Source organism: Petaurus breviceps, unplaced genomic scaffold (assembly GCF_028583685.1).
Source record: "Petaurus breviceps papuanus isolate PSGF00001 unplaced genomic scaffold, PetGlider_PUasm1.0 138, whole genome shotgun sequence".
In the NCBI taxonomy this organism is placed as follows: Eukaryota; Metazoa; Chordata; class Mammalia; order Diprotodontia; family Petauridae; genus Petaurus; species Petaurus breviceps.
In genome coordinates this window covers 19,967,561-19,979,207 of record NW_027185694.1, presented here as the reverse complement: position 1 = coordinate 19,979,207, position 11,647 = coordinate 19,967,561, and the positions used below count along the sequence as shown (strand labels likewise).

The 11,647-nt window shown below is 39.6% G+C and overlaps 1 protein-coding gene across 3 annotated transcripts in view; it reads right to left on the bottom strand.

Annotated features, from left to right (window-relative positions):
* Positions 1-203: 203 nt before the first annotated feature.
* MEFV (MEFV innate immunity regulator, pyrin) overlaps positions 204-11,647 on the bottom strand; it is a 31,190-nt gene continuing 19,746 nt past the window's right edge. Inside the window, exons 5-11 of one of the 3 annotated variants that reach the window (XM_069106807.1) lie at positions 7,501-7,596; positions 5,741-5,971; positions 4,272-4,294; positions 2,500-2,615; positions 2,153-2,185; positions 1,524-1,556; positions 204-1,013 (exon numbers count right to left, since the gene is read on the bottom strand). In XM_069106807.1, coding sequence (XP_068962908.1) covers positions 469-1,013; positions 1,524-1,556; positions 2,153-2,185; positions 2,500-2,615; positions 4,272-4,294; positions 5,741-5,971; positions 7,501-7,596 — 1,077 coding nt within the window. In that variant the 3' untranslated portion in view covers positions 204-468. Of the gene's footprint in view, positions 1,014-1,523; positions 1,557-2,152; positions 2,186-2,499; positions 2,616-4,271; positions 4,295-5,740; positions 5,972-5,999; positions 7,288-7,500; positions 7,597-11,647 lie in introns of those variants that run through there. The other 2 variants (XM_069106811.1, XM_069106812.1) reach the window with 2 other exon arrangements.

The window sequence follows — 11,647 nt, the reverse complement described above, 5'->3', positions numbered from 1 at the left end:
CCTGACTATGTTCTATTCACTGTGCCACCTAGCTGCCCCTCTAAATGGTAGTTCTTAAGAATATAAATATTTCCAAGAACCAAATGGGACTTTTACAAAAGTATTCCTAATCTGTTTCACTGATGATAATCTCTATTTTTCTAACAATTCCAATTTGTTTTTATTACAGATAGATTCTTGTCAAAAGATACTGAGGCTAATCATTCATTCAACAAACATTTATTTAGCACCTACTATTTACAAGTCTTTGTTCACATTTCTATGGGGAATACAGAAATGAATAGGACAGTTCCTTCCTGAGAGAGTTTATAATCTAGTAGGAGGGTTAAAAGCAAGCACAGTGATAACTATAACAAAACATAAGACGTGTTTGTTTACTCCATAAATAAGGTATAAAACATTATGGAGAGCATGAGATCTCCCGAGTAGGTTCACGTTCTGTAACATGGATACTAAGCTTCTTTACTTCTACATACTCCCTCGACAGATGGTCAGAGGACATTCATTTTTGCCTTTATCATGCAGACCAGGGCTGAAGACAGGTCTGAGAGGATCAGAGGAAGAATTGGAGAAATGGAAAGTATAGATGTGGGATTTGGCAGTCACATTGTAAAAGGAAATATCTCCAGCTTCATAGTCCAGGAAAATTCCCACACATCTGGGGGGCTCCCCTAAATAAAGAGGGGCTGGTGGAATGGTGGAGGCAACATACTCATTCTTTTTGGTCATCATTACCAACCAATATCCATTTCCTGGGGAAAAGGCTGTGCTCCCCTTCCTATTTACAGAATTTTTGCAAACTCCCAAAGTCCACATACTTTTGTCTCCCACGTATACCTGCCAATACCATTTTCCTGAGACAAAACTTGGAGATCCCAGAACGATGACAGAATCATCAAATCTTTGTGGGCCATTAGGCAACTTCTGACATTTCTTCCCAAGTGTCACACTTTTTAGATCATCAGATATGATAAGTTTGGGGTGAGCTGTTTCTGGGTCCAGAGTTACATTAGCTACAATGAAAATTCAAATAACCAATGAGAAATTGATGGTATCTCCACTCTCTACCCAATAAGTTTTAGGGAAAGGTAAAAATAAGGAAGGCAAAGTTGGCAGCTCCCCAGGATACTATAATATAAGGGAATATGTGGAACAATTTTATATAAATATATGATATATGTGATATAAACATACATATATATATGCATGTATGTGTATAAACATATATATGTATGTATGTATATTAGAACATTCTTTTCTCCATGGTCTGCTAGTATTTATTTTGTGTTGTTAAATATATTGTAGTGTAGGCTCAGAGAATTTAGTGGACAGATTACTGTGTGTTAATACAGAGACAATATATGAAATTTTCAGACTTTGTGTATATGTATATATATATATATATATGCCTTTTCCAGACTCTGGAACTGTTAGCTGTTCTTTTCAGATGTCAGAGTAAAGAACTGGGGGATCCTGAGTTAGGTTTTCTGCTGCTCTGAAGATCTCTGATCTTAGCCACTTACCTGTATGTAATTGGACTTCTCTCAGCTGTAAAACTGAACAGATAAAAAAAAGATGAGAAAGAAGCTGAGTGTATAAACTAAGATCTAACTCTCTCTTCTGACTTCTACAATGAAACATGGAACTTGATGTATTTTAGGAACTTCCCCCAGGATAGTAGGTTCTTAGGAATTTCATAAATCCCTACAATTGATATATGGTTTACGGTATATGGTTTTTATCTTCCCCAGATTTAGCCTCACTCTTGATCTGGGCCTAGGGTGGGAACAAGCTAAGGGAGGGAGAGCTTTGGAAAAGCAGAAAGAACACTATCAAGTTTTATCAAATAACAAAGGTATTAGGGGAAAACCTACAGAACCTGACCAAAGAAATTGGAAGGAAGAGATTGATGGCTCAAGGCCAGGCTGATTCCTTGAAAATATGCCTCCTTTATTTAGGAAGCTCCAAGTCACATAGCCAAAGGGGAACAAAAAGAGAGGCTCATACAAGTGAGCTTTGGGGGATTTCTACTAGGAAATAATCCTTTTCCCCCCTCAGTTTCTCTTTCTAAATAACTCAAGAGAAATTAGCATTCTTGAAACAATATAAAACTATTCCCTCCCTTCTTGGGTAAGTAGATCCAGACACTTACTTTTGAATGTTTCCATTTCTGATTGCAGACTCTCTAGGAGAAAAAGGAAATGAGTTGAGTTCCTATGACCCCTTGTAAGGGAGATTTCAGGTGGAAATTAATAGCATTGTTGAAAGACAAAAAGAAAAAAGGGACCAAGATAAAGACACTGAATTCTGCTATCTGAAGAGATGAGTTCTTATGACCCCTTGCAAGGGAGATTTCAGGTAGAAATTAATAGTATTGTTAAAAGATGAAAAGAAAAAAGGGACCAAGATAAAGACATTGAATTCTGCTGTCTGATCCAGGGATGAGATGGCTATGCTGTTTCCAATTTCTCTAAATACCAAACAGCTTTATATACAAACCTATGAACCGCCTCATGCTCTTCTGCACACACTCTGATTTCCAGAAGAGAATGTGAATTTTCTCTTTCAACTCAGGAGACACAGCCCACTCCTTAGGTAGAGTCACCCATTCTGCCCTACAGATACAACAGACAGCAAAAATTGGTGAATGTCACCGTGAACGTGGTGGTTGAGAGAAAGCTCTCCTCTCACTTCTCAAATTCCTACAGAAGTGAAGGCCAAGGAAACTTCCAATTGACTTCTACATAGGGAAGCAGACCAGTGCTACTTCTCAATCCACCTAGTACATTAGGCAAATGCCACATTACCTTTTGGCCTCATTCTAATCTCTATTAGAGGACTCTCTTCTTTGTAGATGAAATTCTCAGAGAAAGCCTCTGTCCTTTATGAAAATCCTACCCTTCCTGATCAGCCCCCAAATCCTTGAATCCCATGCATCCTCCACAAATTGTGATCTTATAATAAAAAATTAACACAGCAACAGTTTGGAAGAGACCCCAATAGCCACACAGTCCAACCCCCTACCAAATCCCTTTGATAAAATGTCCAATAAGTGGTCGTTCTCTTGCTGGAAGATCTCCTGTGACGGAAATGCACTGCCTCCGGTTGCAGCCCACTCCAAACTTGGACAGCTCTCTTTGTTGAAAAGCTTTTCTTTATGTTAAACTTAAATGTGCTTCTTTGTAACTTTTACCCATTGCTCCAACTTCTGCACTCTGGGGCCACATAGATCAAGGCTAATCCATACACCACATGACAGCCCTACAAATGCCTTAAAATAGCTACCATTGTCCCTTACTCCCCCTCCAATCATCTCTCCAAGTTAAACATGCCAAGTTCCCTCAGTGGAAGCTCCTGTGGTATGAACTTAATGCTCTTGATTATCACGGCTGAATTACTCTGGACCCCCTCCAGCTTATCAATGGCTTTTCCCTGTCTCATCAGCCCCAAGTTCTTAGGGATCACCCACTCTAAGCATCCTAGCCATGTTCTAAGGCCCAGCTCAAAAATCACCTACTCGAAAATCATAAAAAATGACCTGAAACTCTCAGAAGTCACCTTTGCTGGTCTAACAATACTTGCTAGTTTTCCTGTGTATTTATCAGATTTTAATTCGTATATTCAATTTGTTGTTTAATTTTATATTTATATATATATTTTAACTTGTAACCCGTATACATGTTTAATCTCCACTATTAGATGGTAAGTTCCCTGAGAGCAGCAATCATGTCTTACTTATCCTTTTTTTCTCTAACTCCCAACATCATACCAATACATACTCAACATTTTGTGAATGTTTGTGGAATGAACAACTGATGCACCAGGATCAGGGCAGGGCAGTTATTGGGTACACTGGTCTGGCCTTTCTGCCTCATGGATTAGGAAGGACATGGTTAGATGAAGGGTGCCTGTCCCTAAGAACTACCCTGAGACCAATAAACTGATTACAAAGGGTACTGTTTCTGAGAATTGCAGAGGGAAACCTTTCATGGACAGATGGCATGGTCTTCTTTCCTGAGCCAGAGTCATCTCACTTCCTCTGGGAGGAACTATTCAGATCCAACTGGAGGTTCAAGGAAATACCTACCCATTGGAAAGAAGGAAATGCAAGACACCCCCAAAGCAATTGGGATCCAGCATGGAAAGTTCTGAGTTACAGAACCTGAGGAGTTAGGCCTTCTAAATGTTCAGCCTCTTCTCAGCACCGTCTGTGTATGTGTGTGTGTGTTTGTGCGTACTGTGTGTGTGTGTTTTGTGAGCTGTGTAGTTACCTCATCAGGGTGACTCTGATATCCTAGGGGAGAAAAAGGGAAACAATCTGTCAGTCTTGCTCTGGAGCTACTGCTTACTCTTAGTAAAGTCTTGATTTGACATGTTCAGCTACAGTCCAGAATTACTCAGGTCCCACACCCACCACCACTGTCCACTATTTCAGCAACCCCTCCTACACGTGCTGCTGGCTCTAGCCTAGTACTGATGTCCTCCACCTCTCCCACTGCTTTGCTATCAAAGTTCCAGCAGGAGATACAAGGGTTAATTTTAACCCTAATCCTCCTCTTTGACTTTAACAACCCTTGAGGGAAACACATTCAGGTGCTGATTCCTGACAGTTCATTTCAAATATAAAAGAGTGAGCCCCTTGTTTATTAGGCTATAGGAGCCATGCCATTTCAGACAGCTTAAGACCATTGTACTATATGGTACAACTTCCCCAGAGGCAGAAAAGCATCTTGGTATGTATCATTTTGGTCCAGATACAGGCCACACTTTCCACACTCCATTTTGTGTTAAACCTTGCATGAGTCCTGTATTCACTGCTACTTTACAATGTACATCTAGATTTTTTTTTCCTTTCAAAGAGATTTACTTTTAGGGGAAGGAGAGAATTAACTTATATTCAGGCCAACATGTATGTATATTATAGCTAATGTTAAACAATAAGCAAAAAAATCTGACATTAGCTTGAGAAAGTTTGGTTCAGTATAAACCAAAGTGCCCCCATGAATTGTCAATACTGCTTCAATTTCACAGTTGTGTCTCTACTGATTGATCCAGGAAAGTCAATCCATTGGGTCAAAGGGAGCAAGAACAAAGACATGTATGAGCTTTTGTTTTCACTGAACATTTGACAAATTATACCTGACATTAATCTAACCTTGGACATTAACTGGAACATGTAGAAATTAGCAAAGATGATTTGATAGCCCTTGGTGAGTTTTCAAATGGTTCCTTCCCACTGCTGGGTTCTTCCTCCCTCCCCCCCAAAAAAAAACCCAAAACAAAAGTTGGTTGGTTCCCTGAAGTTTCTGTTGGATTGAATACAAAATTTTCAGTGTCTATATGAGTGTAAGTTACTAATAAAATAGGAAGGAGGAGGTCGTGTTGAATAACCAATTCTACTTGGGTCTTAAGACTTCCTTCCTTAAAGAGATCTCAATATGTTGGGAAATGCCTGGAAAATTATCTGAGCTCCCAAGGAGTTTTACAGACAACTGAAGACACTCAAGGGTTTTACCAGAACTCGTCAAGTGGCACAGGCATGCCGAGCTTTTCTCCACATATATGCTAACGGGGCCCTGGAAATTACCTAGACTTCAGGTTAAGGCAGGAACGCAAGGGCACAGAATGAGCCTGGGATGCTGATAGCCTGGCGTAAGCATAGCATAAATTGGAATGATGAACATACGAGGCCTCCATTCTGACAGGGCCCTTCTGTATGCAAGGGGTCACTCATTTTCACCTGTAGGAGTTCCCATGCTGGCTGTTTCTGTTTTTCTTCCAGCTCCCCCATCAGCTCTTCAAGAAGGGAGATTTCCTGGGATGCTCTGGTGATGTGCTCTGCCTTGCTCCTGAAGATGGTCCTGGATAGTTCTTCCAACCAGGCCAGGAAGAGCTGCTCTTGTTCTGCTAGAAACTGATGCAGCTGAGTCAGTCGGGACATAATCTGCTCCTTCTGAGCCTCTGTCTTGCTCTAGGAGCAATAGTGTTAGGAAGACAGGGGTCAAGTGTGTTAGGGATGGCTCGGGGACATTACCCACTTGAGGTTTTCGCTGTGAGGATGACCACTAGATCCATCACTGTGGTTTAGTGGAAGCCCATAAAGGTTAGAGGAACTCTGGATATGTGTTAAGGATGCCCATTCCTCAGGACGGGCCTGAGGGTGGTTCTGTCTCTTCCCTCAGGGACGTTTTGGATATGGATGATATGGGAATTTGTTTTACTTGACTACTCATGTTTGTTATAAGGATTTTGGTGGTGGTGGGGGGAGTTTCCTTCTTAAGTGGAAGTGAGTCTGAGAGGGAGAGAAAATAAATGCTTGTTAACTGAAAAATAAAATGAAAAAGCAAAACAAAATGTATAGTGGTTACTGGAGCTGACTCATTTTCAGTGTGAGCATTTACACCTCAGAAATCAATAAACACTATAAATCGGGGCTTGATTTATTATTATTTTTTTGTTGTGTAGACTTAAGAAAGTAATAGAGAAAATGTGAAAAATGCAGGTAAAATTTGTGTTATGTGGGCATTTCTTTTTCAAAGAGCCACTTGTTAAACATTTATTGGAACACCTTGTATGTGTATCTGCTACACCTATGGGGGTAGGGGGAAGTAATGGGAGGAGTCTAAGCCCTTCCATTGCCTTCCCTATATCTATAGAAAGTCTCTTGGGTAAAGCTAGGGCAGACCACATGGGTGCAGCAACACTAGGAACTTCCTAGCTATTAAGGAGTAGAGTTCTCATCGCTCACTTCACCCTTCTGAATGATCTGTCCACTTGCTGATAATACACAGTAATTTCTTCCACATTGAGACTTTCCCTATTGAGGTTTTTGTTTTGTTTTGTTTTTTTGCTTTTTGGAGAGGGGAGAGCAGGGCAATTGGGGTTAAGTGACTTGCCCAAGGTCACACAGCTAGTGAGTATTAAGTGTCTAAGGCCGGATTTGAACTCAGGTTCTCCTGACTCCAGGGCCAATGCTTTATTCACTGCACCACCTAGCTGCCCCATTGAGGTTTTGATATATTGCAGATCGACATAAGAAATTAAATGGGAATTTTGGGGGAGTTCTGTAGAAGCCACAGATGATACTCCAAGGCCAACAGATGACAAAGAGCCTATGACCAAATACCTAACACAAATTTTACAATAAGGTACTGTAAACACCCCATAAAAGAAAAAGAAAAAAATCAGACTTCTTTTCTGGTACAAAAGGAAGGCCAAAATTTTTTTTGGATTTTCCAGACTTGTGGAGGCACTGCACTCCCAACCCCTGAGAAGTGGAAGGGATAACTGTAAAAGATAAAGCAACCACTTTTTAGTAGTTTCCCCCACCCTTCTTGACCACCAATGAAAGCCATCTATATTTCTGAGTTCTCTCTATTTCCCCAGGAATTAGGAAAGTCTCAAAAGGGCTCAAGCCTTGGTCCTGTTTTGATCCAGTAGCAAACTTCTCTTCCTGTAGTTCCCCAGAGAGGAGTGTCTGCAGAATGTCACTGTCCTTACCAGGAAGGCTGCCATTGTCTCATTTCCTTGTGATTTCTTCTCTTCAGCTATTTCTCTTACTTTCTTAAGATGCTCCAGATGGCTCTGAAGTTGTTCCTGGTTTAAATTTTTTAAAATGTTGAGGATCAGAATAAAGTCCCTACTCTTTAACTTGCTGTAAATATAAGCCCTACTTAAATGAGCAGGGATGGGGCCCTTAGCAGATCAATGCCAAAGCAATCATTTCATATAACATATTAGTGGGGCAAAGATTAAGTCTCTTGAGCCCACAGTGGCCCAAGACCCATTAGGTCCAAGTGCTCTAGGAATAAAGATAAGCCAAGATACGAGAGTACAGTGAGTGAGAATGACCATGAGTGATAAAGAGAAGGGCAAAAGTTTTCATAGAAAGGAACAAGATAAAAGACTAGGAGCCAAAGAAAAAGATGGCAGGTTAGAAAGGGACCTTAGAGGTTATCTGGTACAGACTCCTTATTTTTCACATAAGGAAACAGGTCCAGAAAGGTTAAGTGATTTTCCCAGGATCATATAGGCATTAATTGGCAGGGCTAGGATCGGATTCCAGCTCCTCTTGCTTCAAATCTAGCTCTTTTCCCACCAGCTTATCCTGAGGGAGACAGGGGCTGGGAAGAAGAAGATTCAAGGATAATAACGATTCAGGTTTGGTTTTTTTTTTTTGATTCAGTTTTTTTTTAAGTATATTTTAAGAAGTAAGGAGAAGTTGTGTTAAAAAATTGTATGAACTGGTAAAAAAAAAAAGTGTAGTACATTAGTAACAATCAGGAAACACTGCTCCCTTTCATTCCCTGCCTCCACGCTGGACTGTAGTACACTGACCTCAAGTTCTTTTCTTAGAAATATCCAGGCATGGGTTTTTGGATAACTTAAGGGCAGTAGTCTAGAATTCATAACCAAAACAGGTCATACTTCACAGAACTTCCTAATTTTTCTAGTATACAAATCAAAAGACTTCACTTCCCCACTCAAAAACTTTTAGTGTGTCTCAATTGCTTACCACAAACTCCTTAGCTTGGTATTAAAGGCCCTCCGGAATTTGACTCAAGGCTACTGTTTCAGTATTGTCTAATACTACTCCCCTCTATCCTCTGTTCCTACTGAAGCAAACTAGTTGTTTTCCAATCTTGTTGGGCCTGTTCCCACCTCCTTGCCTTTGAGCACTATCCCATATGCCTGGAATTGTTCTCCACCCCAACTTCATCTCCACCAATTAAAATTTTTTGCTTCCTTCAAAGTCCATCTTTAGTGCCAAGCTCTTGCATGAAGTCTTTCCTGATCTCCCAAAGTAGAAGCAATCTCTTCCCTCCTCCAATTTCTTATAGCATTTGATAGGGATCTCTCCCATCCACTTAACATATTCTATTTTTTTTTTAAGCAATTGGGGTTAAGTAACTTGCTCAAGGTTACTCGGCCAGTTATTTCTGGGTGTGGTGCTAAGTATCTGAGCCTGGATTCGATCCCAGGTCATCCCAACTCTGGGGCCAGTGTTCTTACTCACTGAGCCACCTGGCCGCCCCTCATATTCTAATTTTTTTATTGTGGTTATTTGTGTATTTGTATTAATTTCTATTAAACTATGTAAGGACTGTGTCTTATTTCATTTGGGCATTGTGCATGGTAGATATTTAATATATGTTGAATTGAAAGATTTGTTGAATTGACTATTCCTATGCTGCTTTACTAAGTACAGAGTACTTTCTTCCAACATCATTATAAGTTAGGAAGTCCAAGTATTATTATGGCCATTTGACAGATGAGAAAATTGAGGCTCAGAGAGATCAGGTGAATTGTCCAAAATCACATGGCTAGTAAGTGGCAAAGCCATTAAATCTTCTGACATTGTTTCTTTCTACCATACCATGCTACCCCTATAATCCTACCTTTGGCACCGTCATACTGTTTTCTCTAGATGAAACCCTTGAGAATATGATACAGACTTTCAATGATACAGAGGGAATTCCTCAAAGGTCCCATATATCCAGGGCAGATCTACCCTAAAAGGGAAAAGGGCATTTGCTCAATTATCTGTGGGAAGGGGTGGTCTTATGTAGAGGGAGGGCAGACAGCCACCTATGGGGTATGATTTAAGGGGCAGCCAGAAGGCTCTTACAGAAAACATTCTGCCCCTCCAACCTATTCTGATACCCAATTAGTGTCGCTGGTTGTTGTCAGTCATTAGGACCTGAGTGTAGATTAGTTCATCTCATATTCCCCACAGCTTATTCATCATATCTAAACTTCTATGCCTGTCTTTTAAGACCTTCTATAATTTATAATTGAGTCCCTGTCTGTTCTAATTTTAGTGCTTTGGCTTTATTTGTGTAAAAAAATCTTTCAATTTTATATAAACACAATGTCCATTTTATTTTTTGTGACCCTCTTTATTTATTTGGTCATGAATTCTTCTTGTATCCATAGATCTGACAGGTTATTTCTTTTTTGCTTCTCTACTCTATGATTTCTCCCTTCGTGTCTAAGTCATGTATCCATTTGGAATTTATGCTGGCATCTGGGGTGAGATTCCCAATAGTTTTTGGTGAATAGTGGGCTCCTGCCTCAATAGCTAGGATCTTTGAGTTTATCAAACTTGAGGCTATTTGATTTTATATATTATGCTCCTGATCTTTTCTAATGATTGAGCTCTCTATTTCTTAAACCAGTATAATAAATGGATTTGATAAGTGCTGATTTGTAGAATACAGTTTAAGATCTGGTACTGTTAGGCCCCTTCTTTCCCATTTTTTCATTATCTTCCTTTAGATTTTAGATCTTTGGTTTCTCCAGCTAATTTTCATTATTATTATTTTTTTCTATCTCTATAAAGTAATCCTTTGGTAGTTTGATTGGTATGGTATTGAATAAGTAAATTAATTAAGTCAGTATTGTCATTTTTCTTATATTGACTCAGCCTATCCAGGAGCAATCCATAATTCTCCAATTATTTGGATCCATCTTAATTTGTGTAAAGCATGTTATGTAGCTGTATTCATATAGTTGCTATAAATTTGCCCAACCTAATTGCCTACTGCTTCTCAACATACTCTGTTTCAGTCAGAGGTCTCCTCCCTGTCCTCAGCATAGGTCATCCTCATTCCCATCTCTATGCCCTTGCTTGCTCTACTGCACCACAACACTGTCTACTAATGTAAATCCTAGGTCTATTTACCACCTCAAGTAAATCTACACATTTTGACTTTTCTTCTCCCTTTTCTGGTCTATTGCAATTGTAGTCTACAGTTATACAACTTGGCATTTGATTATAGACTGTCCTGTGCTGTTCTCTAATTGTTTTGTGTTTGTTACTTTTATCTCTTGATTGAAACTGTGAGCTCCATGAGGGAAAAGACTATATCCTGTATTTCTCTCTCTCTTTTTTTTTTTTGGAGGGGGGAGGGCAGGGCAATTGGGGCAAGTGCCCAAGGTCACAGGGCTAGTAAGTGTTAAGTGTCTGAGGCCGGATTTGAACTCAGGTCCTCTGGACTCCAGGGCTAGTGCTCTACCATATTTCTCTTACATATCCCACTGTGCTGAGCATATAGTAAAAATTCCATAAATCTTTTCTAATTGTTTTCTTAGAGACAGCCATCTAGCATTTTAATTAGGAATGGGGAAGTATCAGAGTTTGTAAGAGAGAATAGGTTTGGAGAATGTGGCACTTCTAGATATGTATGGGGGTGCCTAAACCATGTGATCTAGATAGCTATGGGGAAGTTAGGAGATACAGAGTGTTGCAACAGAATAGCCACAAAAACAAAGAGAGAGAAAATATGATGTAATAGGATGAGCCTTGGGTTAAAAGCCAGGGCAGCTAGCATTTAGTACTGGTTCTACTACTCACTAGCTTAATGACTATGGGCAAATCAGTTATCTTCTCTGGGCTTCATTTTCCTCAAATGTATAGTGACAGGGCTGTACTAAAGGAATTCTGAGTTCTGTTCTAATGTTAATATTCTATGTTCTAATATTCTAAATTCTAAGCTTCCTTCTAACTATAACATTCTGTTTCCCATTGTAAATTCCCTTCCAGTTTAGAACCTTCTATGTTTTGTGATTCTAAAGGGAAAGTAATATGTTAATGTAATAGAATACTATTGTTGTATAAGAAATAATGAAAGAGATGGTTTCAGAG